At 42.0% G+C, this 26,327-nt stretch overlaps 1 protein-coding gene across 1 annotated transcript in view; it reads left to right on the top strand.

The window, feature by feature from the left end:
- The window catches only part of CSTPP1 (centriolar satellite-associated tubulin polyglutamylase complex regulator 1), an 87,183-nt gene that overhangs the window by 57,340 nt on the left and 3,516 nt on the right, over positions 1 to 26,327 (top strand). The window contains exons 4-7 of the mRNA XM_074824036.1: positions 14,492 to 14,576; positions 20,015 to 20,100; positions 22,606 to 22,801; positions 24,384 to 24,493. Coding sequence (XP_074680137.1) covers positions 14,492 to 14,576; positions 20,015 to 20,100; positions 22,606 to 22,801; positions 24,384 to 24,493 — 477 coding nt within the window. The remainder of the gene's footprint in view (positions 1 to 14,491; positions 14,577 to 20,014; positions 20,101 to 22,605; positions 22,802 to 24,383; positions 24,494 to 26,327) is intronic.

The raw sequence follows: 26,327 nt of genomic DNA, 5'->3' as shown, positions 1-26,327 counted from the left end.
GGGGTAGTATCATCTTTGTTTGGTCTTTTTGTAACTATTCAATTCTCTAGATTGTTCATTCATGCCACGTTTTCTATTCCCATTAATGCTTGCAGGCCACGATAGTCAAGTTCATAAAAGGATTACAGATATCTATTTATAGTGTTACATATCAACTTTCAACCTGTTAGTAAGTGCCTCAAACATGAATAATTAGACTACTATATTCTTCTCCTGTATTCCCAAGCAGGGGAGGAATTGTGACTGAATCCCAGACCTCCTATGCACTAGTGCAGTTTGATCTGTGACAGATCTGTGTCTCAGCTGAACATTGTCACTTTTTTGAGAAAATCACAAATATTTTTTATCTTTCTGCTTAATAATTCTAGGTACTATTTCACCTACTTTAATTTCACCCATTTATTCAATTATTTTTTTCCTTATAGCTTTTGGACATTTTTGAGTCAGATATGGCCATTTGCTGATAATCATTATCACTAAATACTAATCTTGCTTATGTTGCTGACCAGCAGTATTCACACTTAAAAAAATTAAAATACTGGAAAGATGAATAATAAATTATACTTGTTTTACAGAGTATAAGTTTTATCTAGTCAAAACTCTTCTGTCCCTATTCCTATTTAACATCTGAAGGCACATTACTGTAGCCACAAACTCCACTCCTGCATCTCCACATATTCCTGCTATACCAGAGATTTCTAGCAGTTGTATAGTTTTGGTTTTGTTTCCTGATAGCTATAATGCAAAGTATTTTCATTGCTTCCTTTTAACATCTAGAATAGTTAACATTTTTACTTAGACGTTGAAATTAATCGTTGAAATCTAATCTGTCTAGCACTGAAAAGCTTTCAAATCTACACTGTATTCATGGAAAGACCTTAGAGTGGTACAGACAGCAGTTCAAAAAAGGAAATCTGAAGAAAAGCTCATTAAATTCCCAGATAATTCACTGATTTGTTGTTTCAAACATTAACTGCAAAGCAAGTAATGCTGGTCTTCCTTGTACTATGGCAGTGGGTGCAGAACTGTGTGTCCTTCATTCAGCAAGAGTCTGTTCTGGTCACAGCTGTGTATACAAAGCTGCAAGTGAAAATGAGATGTGCACATAAAGGCTCTCAGTCTATTTCCCTTTGCAGCGCTCATCTGTTTGTTCTTTACCCAAACCCCAGAAAACACCCTCCTAAAAGGAGAGAGCAAAAGTAAATAGTGAGTTTTGTTTTTTCCCTTGATAAACATGTAAAGTGACTTTCCAAACATATCCCATTTAGTGGAGATAATTTCGAAACCCTCAACTTTAGCATGGTTTGTTGCCAACCAGCATGGATCCTCAAAACCCCTGTTCTTCCTGTCAGAGTTTCCGATTCCAGGAGCTGGTAAGTAAAGTCTTGTTTTGGCACGTGGGCCCAGGTTCTCAAGTCCAGAGTCACTTCCATATTTCTCTAATAACTGAGGAGCTGTTTCTTGTAATTTGTATTTGTCTGCTGAACATCTCAGAGCTTTTTTAGAGGTGGGATATTTTCTGCTTTCCTTTGGGATCCCCTGTATGTTAATAATTTTATTTAATCTTGAATCTCTTAAGAGCTAGCAGTACTAGTTTCAGAGCCCTTAGTACTGCATGTAGGTGGGGACTTGGAACAGCAAAGCCCAAAACAGATCCAGACAGAAAATAACTCATGTGAAAGACAACTGGAAGGATGGATGCTACCTTTAAACGTGGTGTGAAAGCAAGAGGAATGTGAATTAATACATTTATGTAGTATCCCTTTTTTTTACCATCCACTTCACTTGTAGCTGCATTTTAGTAGTACTCTATCTGATGTAGCGGATTTAGATACAGTTCTTTTGCCCGAAACACCAGGAAGCAATTTTTTTCCCCAACAGGGCAGCATTAAGAAACATTTATAATTGCATGGAGCAAATAGGACCTCAGCTTTGGAGCTCTGCTTTGAAAGATCCAGCCCATTTCCTTTGAGTCAAGAACATATGCTGAAATACATTACATTTAAGTACTTCTTAAAGCTATATTGCTGTATGATTTGCACCATCTGATTTTCAGACTTGCTCCATAAGTCTCAACATCGAATGGGAAAAGAAGGGCAAATGTTGCAGCAAATAAAAGGAACATGTGTTTTGTGAGTCTTCAATGGCTGGAGATGCTTAAAGAGCAGCTTTCATCTTGACTCCCACTCTGAGGGTTTATCATACTTGCATTTCCATGATGGGTTTTTTGCTGAACAGTCAGGATATTGTTGCACAGGAGATGAAAAAATGTAAGTGAAGCCACAAAGAGTACAGTTGTGTTAGAACAATGTAGCTGAGGCCCCAGCTGCCAGTAGAGGTTAATACAGTGTTAGTCACTATGGATGGCCCATCTCACTGTTGTCATTAAATGGGTTAGTCAGCAGTAACTGTATTTAGGGTGTTAGAACTCCTGCCATCTTTTATTTCAAGTAAGGACAATCCTACATCTTTTAGAGGTTGTGTTTTGTTACTTCTTTATGTTGTCCTCTCGGTAGCCTACATCACAGCAGCAATCCATCCAGGAGTTTCCGGGGAATCCCAATCATGCTTCCTTTAGCAGAAATCACTTGCATATCATATCTGGTCAAAATCATTTGCTCACAATGCTAAACTATCATCCCACCACTACTCCTTTTTATTGCTCCTGCCATAAAGATCCTTACAAAGATCCTCAAGAGCCTGACCTCATTATGAGGCTGAAAAAGATCAAACAACTGAACTCTATCTATTTGCAGTTTCTACAAGCCAGGATTACAGTACGGCTTCATCTCTACATTTGTCCTCCAGTAGATGGCCTTTTTTTCCCCTCTAGAAAGCCCTGTGCAGCCACAAGAAAGTGTCCTTTTCTTTCCACAACAAGAGTTGCTCTTTTGTCTAGTTTCTTACACTTCCCTGATTACCATAATATATGCATACCATCAGTGTTAGGGCATAATGCTGGAGGATTCAGGGCATGTTCCTGAACTTTACTCCAGCAAAATATTCTTAACTTGTGGTTCATGGTAGATGGTCCATGGAAGTGTATTTAGCTGTGAAATAGGTGGCAACTTTGACAAAGATGCATGATGTCCATGAGAAACTTTGAGGATTAATGGACATCTGAAGAGTTTGGAAGTTGCTGGGCTGAAGCTTAAAGAACATTTAAAAAAATAGCTTTGTTTCATTTTTTAGAAATTAATATCTGTGTTAAATTCTTACTAAACATGCATTTCTCCATGTGAAATACAGAGAAAACTAACTTGTTTCCTTCTCTCTCTTCTTCTCAATCTTTTTAAAAATTATTATTATTTTAAGGGGACACAGCTCACTAAAGTATTGTAAGAGTTAAAATTAAGAGACATTACAGAACCTTAGCCAAAAGCATACCCTTAAAAGGGGTAGTTGGATGCCTTGTTGTTTCAGGTTTCTCTTAGTGCATTCATTCTGTTCTGCATTCAGACCAGTTCTGTAGTGGTGGTCATTATAATCATTAATCTAGCTCATTGATATTGTAATAGGCTCCAAACATTCTCTGTGGAGCTTACATGCTCCACTGCATTTCCTTCTAAATAACTAATGATGACTTCTTCAGTCTTGTCATTAACCAGATTACCTTCCTCCAGCCAGTTCTCTTATTGATTTGTTTGGTTTGAGGTTCATTTTCTTAAGTTTTTACACTCATAAAAGAGACTCGGTGTGTTTGAGAGCATTTTACATGACTGAACAACACTGCCCGAGCGTAGGTCCAGATACTTCAATACTTATTTTTATGAATAGAGGCTTTTACTGTTGACTGAGAGGCTCCTAAAAACAATGTACTTTCCTTTCAGTCTGTTTTCTCAGCATTATAATTTGTGAAAGAAAATTGGAGAAAACTAGCCAACAGTCTGGGTGCTTGGCGTTATACTGCATAGCCTGTATATAAACCTGTATATAAATATAGGTAAAGTCAAGGAATGGCCAGGACTGTGAGTGGCTTTCAGTCCTTGGAAGACTCATGTTTAAGTCAGGTAGTCAGATTGTTCCAGGTGAACACAAGTGCACAGAGAAAGATGTGCTAGACCATTCAGTGCTTTGTGGATCACAACCAGCTTCTTGAGTTTCAGCCACAGTGAGTTGACGGCTTTGCATAATTGCATCCTGGTGTCACTCTCAGTGGCATGTGAGATTCTCCATTCTTTACAAGCCTGAACTTGTCTCTTTCATGGTTGGGCTCATGATGGACACATTTCAGAGCAGCAGTACCAGAGTGCCTGCTGTGATGACGGCTGTTGGTGAAGGAGCAGTTAACTGTTCAAAACTTTGCAGTGGATTATTTAAGAGTCGATGCAGAGCAGGGACAGGGGGAGACACATAAGGCTAGCCTTGATCGTGATCTAAATTACGCTGAAATGTTTTGTCTCTCTTCCATGGGGTGTTTGTAGCAACTTCACTGTTCCTTGTAAGCCTCTTCCAAACCAGTCATTAAAAGAGGAAAGTCCAAAACATTTCCGTTTCATTCGCTGTTCTGAAACAATTGTTAACCATTGCACTTCATGCTTTTACATGCCATGTTGATGTCTGAAACACTTGGGAGATTCAAGGTATTTGAAAATACCTGATTCTGCTGGAACTAGTTCACCAGAACCTTTAATTGGTGTTTCCTGAGAAGATCAGGCTAGAAAGAAACTGTGAGTCAAGGGAATCTTTGATCTGAGATTGCTGCAGAAATCTGCAGCATTTCCATAGTTCAATGCCTGTCTTCCTTAGCCTCTACCTCCTTTTCTTTTTAGGCCAATGTCATAGCTTTCTTCAGCTCCCTGACCCTGTGTGCATGAAACAGACGAGCTGTCTGCTAGCTAACTGTGTTTCCTGGGGCTCCCAAAGCAGAAAGGAAATACCGAACAGTAACTGAAGACTGTGTGCCTCTCCCTGGCCATAGGCCCTATATTGTCACTCGCCCTAGTACATATCTGAGGGAGGAGTGGTTGTACGTAAGACCCCGGATTGCATGAGATGCAGCTGCATACCACCTGCCTGTTTACTCTGCCCATCTCGTGATGCTAGCTATGAATTCTTTAGTTGTTTTGAAGATCTTAAACTTAATGACAACTTGTTTTCTTGAATAGAGGCTGATCCACATCTTGTCTAAAGATTACTGCTGCTGTTTGAGAGCTTGGGGAAATGTTGATGGTCCCCTCCAGTGAAGTGTTGCCGGCATTCCTGTACTTCACTATTAAGATTGCTGTGGGTCCCGTTTCAAGTGGTTGAGCAGTCTGCCCCCCAGATGGCCAGAACTCCAACAGGAATGCTTGCTCCTTATTGTTTACAAGACCAATTAGCTCTGGAATTGGATTGATTATTTTCTCAATGAGTGACTGAATACTCCTCAAAGTGAGGAAAAATCAACTGTTGAACAAGATAGAAGCAGTTTGAATTTATTAGCTCACCTATTGCTTGGAAGATCTGCTAGTTACATATTTAGTGACATTACAGTGAAAGGGAAAAATAGTTTCATTGTTGACACATACAAAGAATGTCATATGTCACAGCATTTCAGTCAAATGTCACTCTGAAATTGTACCTTATTTCTTATTTTCTAGTTTATCGGTCTTAAGAGCCAGTCTTGTGTTGGTTTGGTTCAGTTTGGTTTTGCTATACCTATATTTGGTAAATTAAAGTGCCTCTTATTATGTCATTTCCCTCATAGCTACCTACAGACCAAGGATTACCAGGGGTGACCTCTGCTGTTCCACAGGCTTAGAGTTACCCAAGAATATACAGCGTATTTATAATCACACTTAACTTCAGATGTTAGGACATTCTTATCATTTCGTACTTGGCTTTTTAATGCCTCTGAAACATGAGGGGAAGTCATACATTTTCATACTGTAGTCCACAAAACTAGCCTCTTTGCTTCAGGCCTGTGTCCTTTGGAGAAGTCTGAATGTCCTTTTGGATCATACTCAATGAGCTGAGCATATCTTTAGGGTTATATGTGCTTCAGAATATACACAGAAGTATCTCTGCAAATGTTAAAGAAAGCTTCATGGAGAAAACTGGGTGTCCACATAGCAAATAAATTTTAAGCCACTATTTGGTTGCTGTAGTCAATAATGTACTGGAAAATTTAAACCAGACCCTTCTGTTTGTCATCTTCTATACTCTTTTTCTACTTCTGGAAATACTGACAGAAGTTGTTGCTGCTTCTCCTTTCTTATTGTTTGCTGTTCTTGCACTTCAGGAACTCCAAGTTCTTTAAGCTCCAACTTCATTCAAAGTCCCATCCTACAGTTAAAACAAGAAATTGAAGTGTTAACATTAGGTATAGTGTTAAGGTTCCCAAAGAAGGGGGAAAGTTCAGACTTGAGTCATGTTTCAGGCTGTCTGTGGATTCAAGAATACCACACTGCATCAGTTAAACTCTTCCACTATTGGAATGTTTTCTTTACAACCATGAGAACTGAGAACTTTTTTTATGTGTCTAATGAAAGTTTAAATTTTTCAGTTTGTGCCATGCTAGCCACATAAGCACGCCAGATGATAGCCTTGGACTGTACCTTTGGCACAGTTCATTCTGCCCTGAGTAACATTCACTCAAAGCTGAAGTAATGCTGCCACATGAAACAGTTGATACTGAAGGATAATTATGGGGAATTTGAAAGAGACTAGAGGATGATTAAAGTTTGTGTAAACAGCAAGATTCTGGATTTTGGAGATAGAATTGGAGCAATTCTGTATAAATTCATTTTTTGCTTTTGTTAATCTGGCAAGTGGTTTATTGATAAAAGAGCTCAAGATCAAAGGGCAGAAAAATGATCACACCAACTAGAGGACTGAGGATCTTACTCTTTAAAAAATGTTTAACTCACTCAAAATATGGTGCTACTGGAGCTTTGTCCATAGTAAGCCCACTTTGCAGTGTATTTACCATTCACATGAACTGTCCAGATTCCCTCCAGAACAAATTAGTTCATTCTTCACATCAGCTGCAGCTGAATCTTTTCCTCCTTACCTGAGTGCCTCAAAATTAGCTTTCTGCTCAACCACAGTGCTAATCCCCTTTAGCTGTTTTCTCTTGTAGCACTCTCCCAACAATCTTTTTAGGTCAGTCAGCTTAGCTCTCCACTATATTTGTCCTGAGTCTGACAGGTTGTTCCAGGCAAATCTCACGAAATCTTTGCCAGTCTTTGCTTTTTCACATCATAAACTGGGTCTTTCTACCTGTTGTCAACAGGCATCGCCCGTCTAAGTCTGCTGTTTGCAGCCATGCTCCTTTTGTAGAGTGCAAAACACCTTGTTTGTGAGGACTGCTTGCCTGCAGCACCACCCTTATGTCTGGCAGGATTTTGCAAGTATTCTCATAAATCAGGAGAGGCAATCTAGGGTGCAGCCAGTGCTGCAAGTACCCTCCTGGAAGACGTCCTCCCCACCCCGAGCCAGACTCTAGCAACTCTGCGCCTTCTTCAGTTACCCTGTCTGCTTTTGCTGTCATGTCAGACACAAAGGTCCTTTCCTGAGGATGCCCTGGGATCCCTTCTGGGAGGACCTAAATGGTATCAGTGGAAAGAGTAGATGGGGCGTGTGAATAACCTGAACTCATCTGTCTGCTTGAATAGTAAGGATGCCAAAAATTCTGTCTTAAGAGTGTGTCTGATAACAGTGTTCACAAACCATCTTAGCAGATATGATGCAAGTACAGCCAGTAAAGCTGAACCTACTTTTTTCATTTGGAGGATCATTAATCTTATGGCAATGCATTGCATACATCCTGGACTTTAAGAATTAAAACATCTTAAGTAGGGAATTACCTGAGCTCATTTAACAGTTTACCTCTGCTGAGGAGGGGGGGTTCTGCTCTCCTTCTCCACCTTCTTCTCTCTTCCCTGCATCTGGCCATGCTCTTCCACAGCTTGCTTTGCATGAGCTTTCATCAGGTACTTCTGAGAGTCAGTTCAATTCACTAGCCCAGGAAAAAAAGTTGAATTTTCTCAGCAAGGGGTGTGCTGAGTGCCAGAGCTGGTACAAGGGGTGGTTCAGAACCACGTGGCCAACAGCAAGTGAGGGGAAAGGAAAGACAAGAGGAAGGAGTGAGACCTGCCCCTTTCAGCAAGAGTAATGTTTTAGATTGACTTAGCTGCTTGTTGAACTTCACCATCAGGAAGGCACAGGTAATGCATCCAGTTATTAAAATTACAAGCTTTTTTTTGTTGTTAGTATCTAATGAGATTGAGCCAGATACTGGTACAAAGCCACATAGTCTTTTAAAGCTGCTGATGTCCAAGATTCCATGTAAAGCACAGATTCTTACCTTGATCCATGAAACATTTGACCATTACTCTCTTTAAACTATTCACTAGAAAACCTTCCTTTAAAAAATGAAATTGTTTTTGAGCTAACCTGGCAGAAGTCTTTGGCTTCTAGTGCATTTTCCTGTCACTTAAAAGTCACTTAAAAGTAACAAGTGGGTTTCTCTCAGTTTTCTTCGGATTTTCCTATGCTCTTAAGACTATTTTCTAATGATTGTGGGAGCTGTCTGTACACTTCAAGAGCAGAATGAATCCTGCTGTACACATCTTATGCTGTACACATGCTTACACAATTTAAGGGGAAAGTGTGTGAGTGCTTATTCCATATTGTTTAGTTTAGCTTTGTTTAACCTTCCATCTCAAATTATGGGGATAATTATGTGACCTGCTGTTTTGCTTTTTGTTTGTTTGAAAAATAAGGAAAATCAATTTTTAAAATTAGACAAATGCACATTCTGGATCTGGTTTCTGTTTATTTTATATCTCTTCTCATCAGTGGAAAAAGCAAATTAGTCAAAGAAACAGGCCTTGAATGTTTTTATTTTGTTTCAAATTCTTATTTAAACAATGCTTCTCTCAAGTAACAGAAACAGATCTTCTTCACAATAGATCATAAAATCTATCAGTGCAAAATTTTATAAAAGATTAATCGAAAGGGGAGAAAAATTTATTTTTTTTTAGAGTAAAAAGTGTTATGAGGGAGACATGGGTTTTTTACACAGTTGTATATTGCTGTTCAGGTCCTATGCATGGACTGATTTTCCTAGAATTCTTGGTTTTCTGTTTGTTCTTAGCACTGTGTATATGGAGGAAATGAGGCTATAGGTATCTTGTGAACAAGGCATGTGCAGAGCATAGCCTATTGGCCAATGTGAGTTGTGAAGTTGCAGTATTATCAACACTCATGTTTATATTCAGTTCTTTGTAAATTTGCAGCTCCTATAGACAGCACAAGAACTTTAATTTTTAGGGGCTTTTGTTTGTTTTTGTTCTTTTCTACAAAGTTGCAAGCTTGCACAGATATAGAGAATCCTAAGGATGTGATACTTATTATACCAGAAACATTAAAGAAATAAAGGCCAGGAAAGACTCTCCCAGCACTTCAAAAAATATTATTATTTATGAGGCTGTTCTCTGTTTTGTTTCCAGGAGACTGATTTACAGCTCTATGACTTTATGACTCTTGAATGATTTCATGACTGTGGTAGAAAAGCAACCTGTGGAAACTGTGTGTCCTACCATAATCCAAAGGGGAAGGCTACATTGCCCGGGGCTCCAGCCTGCTTGAATAGTGGTTGTACATAAAAGCTGATGAGAATAGGGAACTTTAATGTATATTCATCAAGGCAATCCTTGTGTTTCTGGGAAGTTACTAATGTGACTTTTTGGGGCAGATTTCGTACACCAACTGCAGTAGATACTCTCCTGCTGCTTTGGGCATATTTATAGCTATCACAGTGTTGTGACAGCATTGTAGCTAGCTACTTCTTGTGCTGAAAGCAGCCTAGATACAACAGCAATGACTGCAATTCAGGCTAAGCCCTAAATATTTATTGGCTTCCTGGGTAGATTTTACAGCCTTCACTGAGCTCCAGGCTTCTGTGGCTAGGCTGCTGTCAGTATGAAATATAACTAGTTTAGAGATAGCTCAGGTGTGTCTACACTTCACTCATGACACTGACAGCATCATAAACGCATCATTTAGCATTCCTAGAGTTTGCATCGCTTCGGGTCAGGTGCCATCTGTCAGCCACATACAAACCAGAAGCTGGTAAAAACAATATGTGTTTTAAAAGCCAGGCAACTACAAAGCAGCTACCTTCATGTTTCTCAAAGGTAGGCCATTTTTATCCAGAAAGCAGTGGTTTTTTTCTAAGGCTGTACTGCAGGAATAAACTTCCTTCTCCCCTGCCTCTGAAGCATGAGGAAGAGTCTGCCTCAGGCACTAAAAGACAGTAAACTACTTGCAGACAGTGAGATTTGTAGGGAAGAGTCGGGATTTTGCTAGTGGCACAGTAGTAGCAGCAGCTCTACAGGCTGGGCAGGAGTTTGAAGCCCAGTACAGCAAAAATTATGACTGAACAGTTGAAGTACTTCCTCTGCAACTCCAGCCATATCACTTTACTTTTCTGTGCTTATTCTATGAAGCCTCCAGGCTCCTTCTTAGTGCACTGCTGTTTTAAAATCACTTTGGAATTTGTTATTAGCTGCTTTGCAGTAGAAGAGCAAAGCGTTATGTGCAGCTGTACATGAACATGGTTCACATGCAGGTTGCAATCTCTCTCCATCCTTAAGCATGTGTTATGAACAAGTTTGTTCCACTGTGAGAGCTCGGTAGAGTGTGTATAGCTCACTGCCCTGTGCTGTGGGGTCAAATTTAAACTCTCTGTGATTTGCTTCATTTGTTACTGGAACTTGAGATACAGTAATTTGTGGTAGCAACCAAAGTAGCAGTTGTGGATTCCAGTTTTCACTCATTCTGACTGGTACTTTCTTTCTTTCTTTCTTCATCATGCAGTGTTGAACACTATTTACTCAGCTGTGGCCTGGAGACAGGAAGGAGCAATGTGGTCATGCACCAAAACTGCCCTTGTTTATTCCAAGCAGCTCTTGGCAGACAGTATGGTGCATGGGCAAATGTAATTTTCTGCATGGTCTTCACTGACCTTGCTGTAGAGAACAGGAAAACAGTCATCACAGCAAACTGTAGACACCTCCTAAGGTCTGCGGTGATCCCCCTTCCTGTGTAATAGGTACCCATCTGTAGTCTGAGAAATTGATATGATTTATTGGTCAGGCGCCTGGGTTGTCCACAGCCTGACTTGTGTTGCAGCCTAAAAGGGTCTGCCTGCATACTTCAGTGACTAATTTGGTGCCATTTCTCCAGGCACAAGAAGCAAAGGGCTTCTTTCTCTAGAGGAGGAATTTCTCTGCACGACTTCAGCTTTGTGTGCAGTTCCCATCTAAATAGACCATTTGCTCAAAGACTGAAACTGTAATTAATTCCAGTTTTATTGACAATGAACTTCACCCTCTGATGTGCTGGTTGGAGAGGATCTCTGCCACCCTTTTCCAGAGTCTTTTTGAGCAGACTTCTGCTTCTGCTCTATGTTGTTTCGTTGTTTTCTGATGGAGGAGTAAGGGTGATGCTGTGACTTGGTATGAAGAGGGAGGAGAAAAAGACAGCATAAATTATTATAAGTTTTACAAGTATGTTATTTCCAGCAAATGGGAGATCTCTATTTATGCCTCAAAAGTAATGCTTGCTTAGGGCCCAGTTACCCTCTCAAGCTGCTTTTGTCTAGCAACCTGACAGGGACTGCAAACAAAGTGCAGCTTTCTCAGGAAACCTCATCCTTCAAAAAAACCTTAAACTCCTTCACCTTCAAGGGGAGAAAAGAGAAGGCTAATGTTCAGAATTAATGAAAAGGGGCTTCACTGATGAAAGTGGGCAGATTATCCTCCTAGAGCCTGTCTGTTCTGAATGCATGAGGGATGCTTTGTACACTGCTGGACATCACTGTGAAAATCTAAAGGGGATCAAAGCAGAGCAACAGATATGACTAGGCTAGGTAGGGAGGGATGTAGAGGGTAAGATAAACAGATTTAACTTTAAGTAAGTATCAGTTAAATAGATTGAATAAGATACAGTATGAAGAAAGGGTTATTATAATGTTCTGTTGACAAATGAAAGGAGAAGATAATGCAGAGCCAGAGGTACAAGGATGCATAAATAGGAATTTCAACTTAAGCAAACAAAAAATGTAAATTGAGTGTTGCATAAAGCTTCCAAATGGTGTGAGTCCTTCAGACCAACATGCAGACTTCTTAAACAAAGATCAGAAGTTTAATGCCCAGCATTATTTAAAGCTAGATTTAGAAAGCCTTGAAGAGTAGTTGTAAGACGTTCATACTGTCCTCTTCAATTATGAGAAAGTGTCTGTTTCAAAAGAGCCTTTTTATGCCCAACTTCTCTGTTTTCCTGTAACCTACTTCCTATGCTGAGCCTGTTGAAGATGACTTTATGAAACTTGCATGTACCTTACATGATCAGATACTTTTCTTAAGAACTTAGGACCAAAATCTCTATTGCTATAAATGACTGTTGTTCTAACAAAATAACGAAGAAAAATTTCTTTCCTCTATGTAGTGTCATGAAAGAGAAATAGTGAGCTGAAAATTCAGTTAAAAGTAGGCATCTTCCTGCTCGTGTTAACTGGGACTTTTTCAATAATACCCATTTGCAGTTATACATAAAAGTTGGTGATACTTTCCTTGATGACATTCAAGGTACTTACTAGCTAACATTGCAGGAGAAAACCCCACCGTTCCACTAGATGCCATCATTAACCCAAGCTCAGATATACACTGACTGAAGGATCAAGATAGTATCTGCAACATCGAGCACCTTCTGATTTGTGTTTTAGTAAGAAATGACAATACAGAAAAGTTACAGTGCCCTCCATAGTCTCCCAAACATCTGTAATTTCAGTGCAGTCACAGAAATTTAATTCAGCTCAGCATTCAAGTTTTGGAAGAAGAGAGATTCTGATGTATTTATCCCTACGGTAGAATAGGTCACACAAATCCCTGCAACGGTATTGTAGTTCTGCACAGGCTGGGACTTCCTTGTGTTATAGCAGATTTCTGACTGCAGAGTTGGCTCTTCCAGACAGAGCAAAATCACCTTTTCATAGCATGACCCTAAACCTAAGGTGCTTCATTAGATAGAAAGTCCTCCCAAGAGCAGTGCAAAGTATAGCACTCTGGAGTGCCTGTAATGGATGTTAAAGAAGCTGACAACAATGTCTTTCAGCTATAGGGTTTCCTGAACTGAAGAGAAAAATAGTAGCTCACTCCTATCTTTCCTCTGCTTCCCGTGCTAATAATGTAGGTAAAAGAAAAGTTTATAACTCCATTTTGGTGACAGTCCTCCTGCAGTATTTCTTTAGTCAACATTGAAAATATTCATTTGGCTGGGTTGGATGTCACAGTGTCCCTTTGATACTGCATACCTGCCTCCTGAAACATCAGACAAAGGTATAACATTTTCCCTTCTCTGGCTTTTGTCGAACTGCCAGGCTTTGAGGAGTAGTGGAGATACAGAGAAGTTGTGACTATCATCTGGAACAAGGTTGATTGCTCCATGCAAATGCATAGGAGCCTAAGGAAGGCTAAGATGTGTCTGTGGCAATAGAGCTCATGCTCTGTACCTCAGCCCTAATGCCTGTGCCCTTTGGATCCCCTCCCTGACTACTGCTTGGCTCTACTTCCACCCCTGGCGCTTTCTTCCATACTTTGCATTCTTCTCTATATAGAAGTACTGCAAAATTGCTGCTGTTCAGCTAGTCTTCTCCTTAGCTCCAGTCCACAGCCTTTTGGACTATGAACATACAATCATGTAGGGCTTTCTGACATCAGTATGTTTCCATTCCCTTGGGATCCTATAAGCTTCCCTAAGAGTCACCTCTTTTAGACTCCTGCTGCTGAACCACAGAGGCCTTTCTTGACCAGTCTTTCACAAAGCTGCTCTCTAAAACATGAATCATTTGATTGGTTTTCTTGTGTTTTTTGGATCTTCGTTCTGTGCTTCCTATAATACAGTGACCAGATTTGTACACATTGTTCCAAGAGGGACCATCCAGCTGCCTTACCAAATGCCAAAGTAATAACGTCTGTGGTTTATGCTCTGTAACCTTCCATACACAACCCAAAAACCTTGTTTGCCTTTGTTACTGCTGCCAGATGTTCTGTGGGTGGTTTTCAGGCGTATTGTGGTGAATGTCACCATGCCAGTGAATTTCAGCAAATTTAAGCAACTTTGAAATTATTCCTTTTTCCACATGATTATGTTGAAGTCAAACCAAACTGTGTTCTCACTTGAAACTGCCCTGTTTTGGTTACCTCTTTTTCACACTGAATCACTACCTGTTACCAGTTTCTCTGCGGGAGCCTCTCCAACAGCATTTTGCTTTTAGCAGGGCTCTTTCTGATTGTCTTTGCTGGAAACTCTGTCTGAAGAGCCCAGCTGTGAGGATCTAGGGAGCAGTTATACTGCCATTATTGTCATTGACAATTGTTGTCACCCAGTCTACTTGAATTGAGAGTAGAAAGGAATATAAGGTTTTTTTGCTGGAGAGGAAGCAAAGGGAGGGAACAGCCTGTAAAAGAATTACAATGTTCTCACCTCTCTTTTCCTGCAGATTTGCTGACAGCACAGGAATACCACTGCCTGCTGCAGCTGCTCTGCCCTGACTTCCCAATGGAACTCACTCAGAAAGCAGCAAGGTGGGTCCTCATCCTCTCTTTTAAGGCAAGATCAGTCCTACACACATGGACTTAGGAACTAGATCTGTGGGTAAAGGTCTGGACAGGGACCTTCAGCTTTTAAGATTATGGGGAAAAGAAATACCATGTTTTGAGGTTAAGAACAGGGTGTTTTTCTAGCAATGAGAAAGAGTGTATATTTAAGGTATACAGAGACTAAAATATCTGTGCAGAATGCTGCTGCTGGCTCTGTGTTCAAAAGATGAGTTGCATATAAAAGAATGTTAGCCAATGTGTTTTTAACTGACATGATTTCAAATACTGTTTACCATTTTTAAAATGTGTTCCCCTTCGCCCCAGCTTCCTATGGTTGATCGTGTTTAAAAGGTACTAACCTCTGAAGGATTGCCAGTGTTTTAAAGTACGTTAGTTAAGAACATGGTAGCTAATCTGTTTGAAATTTTATTTTAATCTAGACAAGGCTTAAAGCAGATAGATGGCTCAGGGCACTGATAATGGGATATGGAATTTTTTACTGATAGTGCTCGCTGGTTCCAGTCCAGCCCAGGCAGTTGATTATTAACTATCTGATAGTGAAAATGTAATAAGGTATATGCATCTGTTGGGGTGGGGGGGGTCAGTTCAGATCTCAGGAGGAGTGCGCACGCACACACACATATATAATATGCTCATTCCTAGCCATCTCAGCAGAGGGGGCATGGAAATTTAACTTTTTTCATGGACCCAGATACAACATTTGGAAACAGGATCCAGACACATGATCAGGATATTAGCTGCTGCCTATGTTGTTCATGGCCTCCATAATGAAAAGGTCCTCATTTTCTATTTGTCATTCTGTTATCTTTCTTTAGCCTCAGAGTCCCATGAAAATTATATTAAGAAAGGCAAGTGAAAAAGACAAGTGTTATCCATCTGCTAGTACTTCCACTTGGCTGATTCTCTGAATTCTTCCCTGGCTCCTATATGCTGCTATCTGAATTGAACCACAGTTAAAGCTGTGTTGGTTCAATTAAAACTAGAAGTTGAGCACCACTTTTCCCTCTAGCTTATCAGAGGGCCTTTGAGGCTGCACAGAGTACAGTTGCTTGGCCCCCAGTGCCAGACTAAGAAAGAATGCTAACCCTGTAGCAGGGATATAGCTGCTGCCTCCTTTCACAGAGGTACACAAGCACCAGTCCCGTGCGCTGGTGTGTGTTTCATAGGGTTCCAGTTGAGCCAAGCAAGAATTTGTGATGGTGCATGAAAGGAGACTTCAGCATATCTACACATGTTATGATGTTTGTGTCAAGGAATTTAATCCACAAGGCTGTTGTAAACTAGAGGCCCCATTCAGGGGCCTGCCGCACTGCTGTGCGTGTGCCGTAGAGACAGACAAGCCAGCTTTGGGAGCAGGTGTTGGGGAGAAATGAGATCTCTGGCAGAGGCACCCAGGCTCAGGTGGGGATGACCTCACTCCTACTTTTGGCTGGCTAGAGATCTACTTACACATTGCTATTATTCCGTTACAAACTAATCTAGCTGAACAATTTTAATAAAACTTGTCATATTTCTGAACCATCTTTCTCTTCCCTTCCAACTGTTGCTCGTCCTCTTGTCCTTTTTCTGGTATACACTTCCCGTTGTCCTCCTTGGTCTCTGCCAGTTAGAGAGGTGAACTCTGAAGTCTGTCTTCCGACACCCATTGATTTGAGTCCTTGCAAAGCATGGATGTCCCATGCAAACCTACTGACATTGTTCCTCCTTCAGTCTACACACCCCCAGCAGTTCTGTTGCTAATTTGCTTGGGAAAGGAATTAAATAAAGTAGCCATGGAAGTGGCCACAGCATTCACTGATACAGCCAGGACCTGTGTAATTATTGGTGCCCTTGGGACGAGAGCAGTCGTCGTTGTAGTCTCAGTGCTGCATGACTGAGATGATCTCACGGTGCACTCCACTCATCCAGGAGCTGTTGCTATGCACTGATAACAAACAGTGGGAGTAAGATCAGAAAATGTCAGAGCAGAAGAACGGAGGCTACAACAATATAGGTTTTATTCGCATGACACCAGAGAGCTCCATTTTTCTGTTCCTGGTGCTGCACAAGTGCAGAAGTCATTCCCAAAAAAGAATCAGGCTATCTGTGTCTGTGAGATTTCTTGGATTTTTTTTCTTCAAAGTGTTATAGCTATTAGCAGATTGAAGATTTTAATCTACAGAGATACCTTTGATCTTCAGAGACGCCTTTTGGCTTTCTGAATCTTGAAACTGCAGGAGGACAGAAAATGAGGGATTTTTCTGGTTTGATGCCATGATGCTCTGTACCTGAGTATTGACTTTTCTTTTGTAATAGAAACACAAGGAACTTGTTGCCCGCATTTGAGTAGTGAGAGCTGAGTGGTTCACAGCTCCTATGCTGTTTTATGTCGTATGGGAGCTTATGTTGCACTGATCAGTGCTAATGGATGTGGGGCTTGCAAGTCTGTACCCCTGTTGTTAAAAGATTGCCTCAGAGTGTGTATCTTGCCCTCTTTCTATGTTCCGCTTATTTTTGCCTCCATGTATCAGTAAACAAACCAAGTCCCTGAAGGCTCATTTGAGCCAGCCTGGCCTTAGGACAGATTGTGTCAGTTAGCCTTTAATGGTAGCAGAAAACAGTAAAAGTCCTTTCAACTTGCCTGGTCTAGAGTTTGTCCTGGGGACATCCTGTCTAGTCTGGGTTTCTGAGATTTTAACCGCAATCAGTAGATCATAAAGTTTCCCCATTGGCACAGTAGCAAGGCTTTCCTGCCCGCCAAACCCACTTGAACCCTGAAAGACCACTACACCCTTTACCAGAGTCCCTCAAGCGTAGGCATCTTTCTTCAGTCCTTTCCAAAGTTTCTCCTTGATTTTCATTATTCATTGAGTGCCGACTATTAACTTTGTAAATACTCTGTGCCCCTGAGGGCTTGAAGTCTAATTTGGACAAGAAAGAATGAATAAAAAATCCCTTGAAATATCAGCTACCTGATGAACTCCTTTGAGTTGCAGTTCAGACTTTCAGATTTTGTGCTCAATTTTGGTCCTGCTGTCTGGGTTACAGTCCATGGCTAGTCTTCCCTCCTTGCCAGATATTTCAGGGAAGAGGTGCAGATATGTTGCCTGTGATGCTCTCCCCGCTTCCCTGACTGCTCAGTCAGCTGGCTGTGTGGGGAAATAGCCAGCTGCAGTCAATCTCCTCATAAATGATTGTATTGGATTTAAAGACTTCTCAACATTTCCGGAGTGCAGACTCCTGGGCCAAGTGGAGTCAGTAACCCAGCACCAGCGTGCACCTGCTTCTATTTAGACTCTCCTCCATCACAGATGTGCCGTACAGTCTTCCTTAGAGGCTCCTTGCTGTCTTTAACAGCAAGAAATGTCCAGCGAATTCTCAGACCTCTGCCTGCTTCCTTGTGCTCTCCTCTGAGTAAGTGACTGGGACTTGGTGCTGCAGAGCACAGCCATCGACCACAGCTTTAGATTTAACAAGTGAAATGAATCGATTGTCATGAAGGTAACAGAATATTGTCTCTCTACATAACAAATACGTAAAAAAACCTTTGCACTGTTGTTCTCCTGCATCTCCAGGATGGAGAAATGTACTGGCAAAAGCTTCGGAGCTTGTGCTTTGAGGGTATCTGGGAGACAGACCATCATTTCAAAGGAGGGATTGCAGCTCTTCAGTGATGTGGCCCATCGCGTTTCCAGTGCTTAAATAGTGGTTGGAAACACTGGTGGCTGAGCAGTATTGCCTGAGAGATGAAGATGCTCTGCCTGCCAGCTTCAAAGCCATTTCCTTGATGTGGCCACTGACAATCTCAGTAACATGCTTATTAGTGAGAATTAAGAACTGAAGCTACTGCTTCTTTAGACAGGAGGAGGAGGAGGCTTCTGGAACATAATAAATAAATCAGAAGCACTTTGACATCTTCAAAGGGTTTTGTTTTAAATACTGGCTTTTCTCCTGGGGACCCTCTTAGCCCCAGTCTTTCTTCTCTGAGATAATTAATTCAAGCTGCTCTACATGTTTGATTTTGCCACAGTGAACAGAACTGGTCTGAGTGGCAGGGAAGTCTTGCAAGATCCTATAACTCTTCTAGGTCAGCCTCCCACACAGCTCCCTGGAGTCTTTTACATGAGACAGAATAGTGTTTCCCCAGCAATGTGTTTAGACCATCGATGCTGCAGGAGCTGGTCCGTGGATTGCATTTGGCCCTGTGTTCAAAAGGTGACCCGTACTCTGGCTATAATGAACTGATGATCCTTCTCATATGACATGATATGCCAGATACTGACTGTACAGGGTCAGTAGACCTGCACACACTTGAAAAGAAGTACCAACTACCTTTCTTTAGCATTGTCCAAATACTGTTTTTTCCCATCAAAGTGGAGTGTTTCCTTCTGTTTTCCAGTCTGACCTGTCATTGATCAGCCCAAGTTTGATTTTCCTCACTTCACAGACTGACCTTTTCATCCTTATCTAGTGGTATTGACCAGAGCATTAGTTTTTTTTTCATTTTTATGAACGTTTTTGTCCTAACGTACTTCTGAAATCACGAGTTTTCTCCTGAAAGGAGGAGTTGTACTTTGCTACCTCTTCATCTTTATGGCCTGTGGCTGATACTTTCCATGTTCATGAAATATGTTTCAAAATAGGGATGCATGTAGCTCTCTACATGCACCTGGGGCTTAGCAGAGAGAAAGAAGACATTGTCCCTGGCCTGAGAAGTCTTCAGTTTCCGTGAAATTTGACCAGATAGTCAAATGAATGATAGACCTGATAGATAGGAAAAGAGACCAATTAATTCATCAAGAATGGAGGATAGGATGTTCACAGTGTGCAATAAGAAAGCTGATTGTTGGTGCAATGTTATTTTTTCTGTAGTCAAGTGGAGTTTGTCTGAGTATAGATTGGGAATTAAGAACGGTTGTTATCCTTATGAATCTGAAAATATCCCAGTTTGATGACCTCTGGTATACAGAGGAATAGCATAAGTCTCGTTCTTCTCACACCAGTTTAATATTTGTGTAACTGTCTTGTCTGTAGCACAGTTACCCTTTGCGTAGCCGTGTGAACCAGTGTTGCGGTTTTTATGCCAGTGTTCGTTCCATCGCATCCACCAGGCTTTGAACGGTTGACATCCATGTCACACTGCTCTGTTCCCCCTGTAGCTGAAGGGTGTCATAGCATTGACATTGAGGATCTTCTCCTCGCTGCAGGTTCTTAAGCTGCCTTCATTTGGTGTTAGTGTGTCCACATCCATGCAGCAGTGGGTGTTCCTATTCCTCTCTCATAACCTCTTACCCTGGGCCAAGCCTCTAGCAATCCTCAGTTGCATGTAGCTCCCTCGCAGCACTTTCTCTAGATCTGGGGTTCCTGGTTACAGACTTTAGTTCTTTTGTAGATGCTAAACTGTTTCTCTGATCTTTTCCTAGGATTGTGCTGATGGATGATGCTATGGATTGCCTGATGTCTTTCTCTGATTTTCTTTTTGCTTTCCAGATCCAGTTCTACTACTCAGGTAAATTCTGGGAAGCTGCTGACTTCACCCGCTAGTATAGCATTACAACTTCACAGCTTCAAATCCCTGCACTTTTTTGAAACTTGTAACGATATGTTTTTTCACAGAAAATATATAGATAATGGAATCTACTGATGAAAGGCATTACTGATGCTAAGAGATTAGGAGGCTTTGTAAGGAGGTTCCAAATTTTTGTGAATAACAAGATACCTGTAACTGTTATGGCTTATGCATGTATTTGTCTTAGCCTTGAGACTTAAATTTCCAGTTTTATCCAGAGCATGTTAGCACCTAATAATTAACTTTACTAGGAACATTTTATTTCCTTTCCTTAGTACAGCATTTCTGCCTCTAAAGTATTGGTCCCTGCTGGAGACAGGATAAGAAAAGCCCACCAGCTGGTGCTTTGAAAGGAAAAGGAACTGGACAAATGAATACAGTTCTTCGCCCAACTATGAGCCGGTTTCAACTCGGAGAGTTTCTGAACTGGGTAAAGTTTCCATGGGTTTAGGACCCCCAGTAGATTCCTCTCCCAAGAGCTTCTCCAGCCTCCCCTTGAAATCACATAAACTTGTAACCTCCACAGCACCTTTTGGGAAGGCATTGCACAGGTCTGCCACCTGTCCCATGAAGAACCACCTCTCTTGTTTGATTTGAGAGCCCCTAGTTGGGAGGGAAAGTGAACAGTTAATCCCCATCTACCTTCTTCATATTGTTGGTCATATTCCACCCCCTTCCCCCAGTTTGAGTTTTAACTAGAGGGGGTGCTTCTTTTAAAATTCTTGACAGGAAAAGTACAACTCAAATAATATTTGTTTGTGTGTGTATTTACATATGCTCACCCACACATATACATCTGTAAAAATGCCCAGGTATTTTTAAACTAAAGTTCAGGAGATAAGGGGGAGAAACTTGGATCCACATTCAGGTGCTTGTTCTGTACAGGAAGACTGCTTTAAATATATTGGCCTGATTGTCCTAGCTTCCCTAAAATGTGGCTGAAGGGAGAGAATCTCATTCAGGGAACTTCTTAAGTGGGCAAAAGGAAAGAAGCATTTCCTTTATCAAAGTTACATATGTTGCCAGGCACTGGGGGCTGCTGGGGTGCCACTTACTCATCTCACAGGACCTAGCATATTCTAAAGGCAATGGAAGCCCATGGATTTCTGTCCACTCGCACTTAACTAGCTCCCTCTGATGGACGTAGCTCACAAGTGGCCTCGCCCAGGCAAAAGGGGCCAGGTTTGGATACTGGGAGACACTGGCTAGAAGCTGTGGTGGAGCACAGTCTGTGGTCAGAGAGTAGACTTGGGTGGCCTGCTGTTCTGATCCAATCTGTCAGTTCCCATCTTTCTAGCAGTTAGGAGTCAGCTGCTATCCCTCATACAAAAAATCTCTTTTTCTCAGTACTTCTCTGTATATACTTCCCCTATAACTCCCCGGTGCATATTCCAACATTACCCATGACAATTCATCAAAGAAAAACAGTTCAGAATGGTGATTTTGGGTTGGGCAGAACCAGGCTTGTAATTTCTTTAGCCAGGGACAGAAAATGTGTTTGGAAAGTTTTTCTTCTCTGATATAACAAATATTTCCACTGAGCTGCAGAACCTCAGCACAGCCTCAGGCCCTGCTGACATCCTGCCTTTCCTCTCCACCCGCCTCACGCGCAGCATTACACTCCCATTCACTCGGGACTTAAATGCCACTGGAGTCCTCACAAGCCGGCCCTTGTGTACACACGCTCAAACATCCCATCCCTGTCCTGTTCACCCAGGCACAATGCACACACGCAGCCTGTCAGACGCTCTCCCACCAACCCACACACATGCAAACCACTCCAAATGGAATCTAGATTTGTAAACTGCTGACCACATCCATAAACAAACTTGTTTAAAATTAGACTCTTGCAGTAAACAGTGGGTAGTATGAGGAGCCTGGGGAGAGGCTTTCTGCCAGCTCTAGCCCTGACCTGCCCTGGCCCTTCCTCTAGATCCCGTGTTATATTTACTTTGGAGCAGCACAGAGACAAGCTGGGATACAGCCTGGAGCCCTGACTAACTTACTCTCTTTCCTCCTGTTGCAGTTCCATATAGTTTGTGCCCAACTTGGATGAGTTCTTAATCAGTGGCAAGAGATGGAGAAGGAAAACTTTTTAGACTTCGCAAACTAGTTTTTTGTTTGACCATTAGCTTTCACGCTCCACTGTTTTATCCATGTGCTAGCTAGCCTCTATTCCCTTGAGAAGAATCTCATTCAACAGAGTGAGTGGCCTCTCATAATCATCCTGACAGGAAGAAGCCAGCAACTTATATGGAAATGGCTGCTTGTGCCTGCGTAAGATCTGATCTGAATATGCAGGATGCTGTAGTGTTGTGCTGATTTCCTGTTGGTGCTATGTACCTCACAGAGCAGAGAATGACAGTTTAATTCCAGGTCTGGTAGGTCAAGAGGATGCTTTGCTGGTTATAGCCCTGAGTTTTAAGTCGCCTTCTGTTTTTTCAGAGTTTCTGGAAAGTGTGGCTGCCATTTATCAAGATCTACTGGCTGGTAAGAATCCAAATACTGTGATTGTCCCAACATCATCCTCTGGGCAACATCGGCAGCGCCAGCCCCCAAATGACTGCAGCCCACTTGATGGGGTAGAGGCATCGCTCTTCTACCAGTGCTTAGAGTCCTTGTGTGACAGATCAAAATACAGGTACGAATGGAGTCCAAAACACAGATTTGAAGTCTGTGTCTCTGGAGACCCTTTGTAAGGTTGGAGCTGTGAAGAAATACAGGACTTTGAACAAGCCCTAACTCCCAAATAGATCTTACTGGAGAAGTATGAAGGAAGAGATCATAGCCGAACTGCTTTAACCAAAGGAAACAATTTAATGGACCTAAGAAACACGGGATTTGAGCTGATTCTTGAAGTCATGGATTGATTTGTGTCTCTGCTTTCCTTCTCACTTCTGCATTGACACTTTCATCAAGGAGAGGTCTAGCTACCATCATGAGTTAACTAGAGGAGATAAGTGCAGTTGTGTTCTTGGGTGTTGAAGCATAGGAAGGGCCCACTGGGGTGGATGGACTTTGAAGCCTAGACAAGATCACACTACTAGTCTGTCCCTGAGCCGGTGAGGGAGCTGGTCTCCAGGTATGGATCCCAGGCACAAGACTAGCCTTTGTTCAGCAGGGGATGGAGTGATACCAGACCTTATTGTATAGCTTTGGCAGACACTTTCTTCATAGTTTCTTGAAGGTAGCAAGCACATGTCCTGCTAGAAGGTCTTGGGCTAGATCCACAAAAAGACTCAGGACACAAGTTTCACTTGATTCCTGCTTTAGGTGCCTGAATCCAAATTTGCAATCCACAAAATTACTGCTGAACTGCTGTCAGTACTGTCCAGTACTATAGATATCTAAGCATGGAGATGCCAGGTTGTTTTGTTCTTTTAATTAACAAAAGATCTACGTTCCCTGTATGTCCCAAGAGTTTCAGATGGGAAGGATATTGTGGGCCCATCTGGTAGGTCAGGCTCTGCACAGCACTGTGCGGGGAGCCGTTCCCAGCCTTTCATCCAGTAGCTCAATCCTCAGCCAGGCTTTGGTAACCACCTTTGCCTGGGGGGGTCACCAGCCCACACCCACATCTCCTGGGGGTGCCACTACACCATGGACTGTTCAACACTTCCTCTTTATGAGGCAGTTTTATTTTGCGTGAAATTCTTTAAAGGAGTATTAGGCAAAAGCAAGAATCCCTGTAGTGGTATTTATTGCTTAGAAGTCAGAGCCAGGGCTTAAAGTGAGTGTAGAAGAAGGGGACATGTCAATTCAGTCCCCACCTAAATATTGTTTTCTGACATATTTAGGCTACAATTGGAGAGGTTTTCATGTGTCTTGGATGACTATCACTGATAAAAGGGTGACAACAACCCTCACAAAAGTTTATTGTCTTCTAAAAGAAAGGATTTCCCAGTTGATTTTTGAAAGAATATGCTAAGAGTTGGGATGTGTATGCCTCTGAGTGAATCTAGGCTTTTCTCCCTGTCCTTGGAATGGAGACAGGTAAGACTGCTCCTAGGGATGTACTGCAGCTCAAACATCATGCTTAGCAAATGGGGGGCAGATGCAATGCTAAATAAGCAAGCTGATGGCTATTTGTTTTAAACTGAGTGAGGGCAACTTGACAGTGTTAGAACAGGTAAAAGGTAAAATTTCAACAGTTCGAGCTGGGTCTTGGGGAAAAAAAATAATTTAAAAGACAAGATATGACCTCTTTGTCTCTCTTTTCCTAGCTGTCCACCTTCTGCTCTTGTGAAGGAAATGTTGAGTAGTGCACAGAGAATGACCTTCTATGGATTCCTTATGGCACTTGCAAAGGATCAGGGCATCAACAGAGCCCTAGGTAAGACTCCTGTGAGTGGTACAGCTCTAGATTTTTAGTCATTCTGCACTTCTGTGGAATTCCCTCTGTAATCATGCCCCAGATTTTACACTGTCAGGAAGAGAGTAAGGGAAAGTTTTTCATCTTTTTGTTGATGGATTAAACTTTAAAAACATAACACTGTACCTTACTGTCTGCTTGAAGCTGTGGAGCTGCTTCAAGGATAAAATTAAATATGAAATGCTGCCCTAAGACAGTGTTTTACTTTTTCAATAGCTGATCATTTTAGCAGAATTGTCGTTTTAACACGTTTGGCTATAAAGGTTGGGCAGAGGTGGTCAGAAGACAACTAAGGTGGCTGACTGCTGTCAACAGTACTGAAGTCCCATCCTATGTTTTAGCCCTTCATTCTCTCACAGATTTTAAGTGACTGCTCTCATCTACAAGGAAAGGAGGTACACCTAATGGGAAAACCGCTGCTGCCTCCTTAGCTTAAAGACTCAGAGGCCAGTCCTTCCCAGCTCTTCCCCATCTTCCCTCAAAGTGGTGTGATCTCAATAGTATATTAATCTGTGGCCTGCTGAAAATATGAAAAACACAAACTGTACTAGACTGCTGTGGGAACCAGAGGGATTACCAAGCAGCATCTCATTGCTTGTTTCCACGTTGTGCTGGTCAATATTGTTCTAGAGCAAGAAAGCAAAGTGTCGCATTGGCAAAGGACGGTATGTAATCCATACCCATTTCAGACGCACAGTTCCGTATTGCCCCCATATGCCTTGCTTGTGCTCTTCCTCCTCTTGCAAAGGGGAACAGAAGTGGCTTTTTGTTGTTGACAAGGCTGTATCCAGGAGGTATATTTATATGTGTGGAGACCCAAACACTCATCTTCACTCATCTCCACTCAGGCTTTCTGTCATTGGGTAGGTATCCTCTCCCTCTACTTCTAGGCCAGTCCCTATATTACAAAGACAAACCTCAGTGAAAAGGTGTACCTTGCCTGAGGGCTTGTTCTTTTGCACAGGTGTGTGTCAGAGTAGAGTAAAAGTGTCTCTTCCCTGGCTGAGCCCCTTCTTACAGCAAGCCATTTAAGCTGCTAATGCTCCTCTGGGGCATGGCTGCTTACCCAGCAACATGGAGATTATATATCAAAGGTGCAAGAACACAGCCCTGCAATCCCCTCTGCAAACAGGCTTAGGAAGCAGTGTATTCACTGGGGAAGGTGATGCCTGGATTGCAGCAAGCAAAATCTTTTTTTCCTTTGCCCTATGAAATCTACTTCTAGTTGAGTGCAAAGAAAACAGATGAGCAGAAAAAAAATTCCTGCCCACAGCTTCCATTGTGCCATCTACAAAGTGTGTGGGTTTTCGTTTCCATTAATGTGGGCCCGTCCCCTGGCCCTCTGCCAGCCTTCTGCTGAGGCCTTTCTCAGAGGAGGGGCAGCAGCCACAAGTCTGACAGGTGCTAGTGTCTTGGCAAGCAAAGGAGGATTCTTTTCCTGGTGTGTTTTAATCTCTCCTGAAGGGTGATTTCAATAGTCTTTGGTCTGTAGGGGATCATAGGCTCCCCAAAGCCCTTCAGCAAGGGCAGTTTCAGGCAAAAGAACTTTCGGTCAGGATGCCTGCCTTCTCTCTGGTCTCACAAAGCCAGTAGCCCCCTTTGAGGAATGGGGGTAGGGATTAGAACGGCTCGTTCAGGCTGGGGCACCGCTGATGAGTTTGTCAGGCAGACTGGAATCCGCAGCCTAACTCCAGTGTCAGTGCTGATTCGTGAATCCTTTAAGGGCTGTTTACTGACTCTCCCAAGTAATTCCTGTGCCCTAGAGACCTCACTGGGCATTCTGCAAATGCAGAAA

This window comes from Strix aluco, chromosome 4, assembly GCF_031877795.1.
Source record: "Strix aluco isolate bStrAlu1 chromosome 4, bStrAlu1.hap1, whole genome shotgun sequence".
Lineage (NCBI taxonomy): Eukaryota > Metazoa > Chordata > Aves > Strigiformes > Strigidae > Strix > Strix aluco.
Note: the sequence above shows the minus strand (reverse complement) of the source record. Positions and strands in the feature narration are given on the sequence as shown.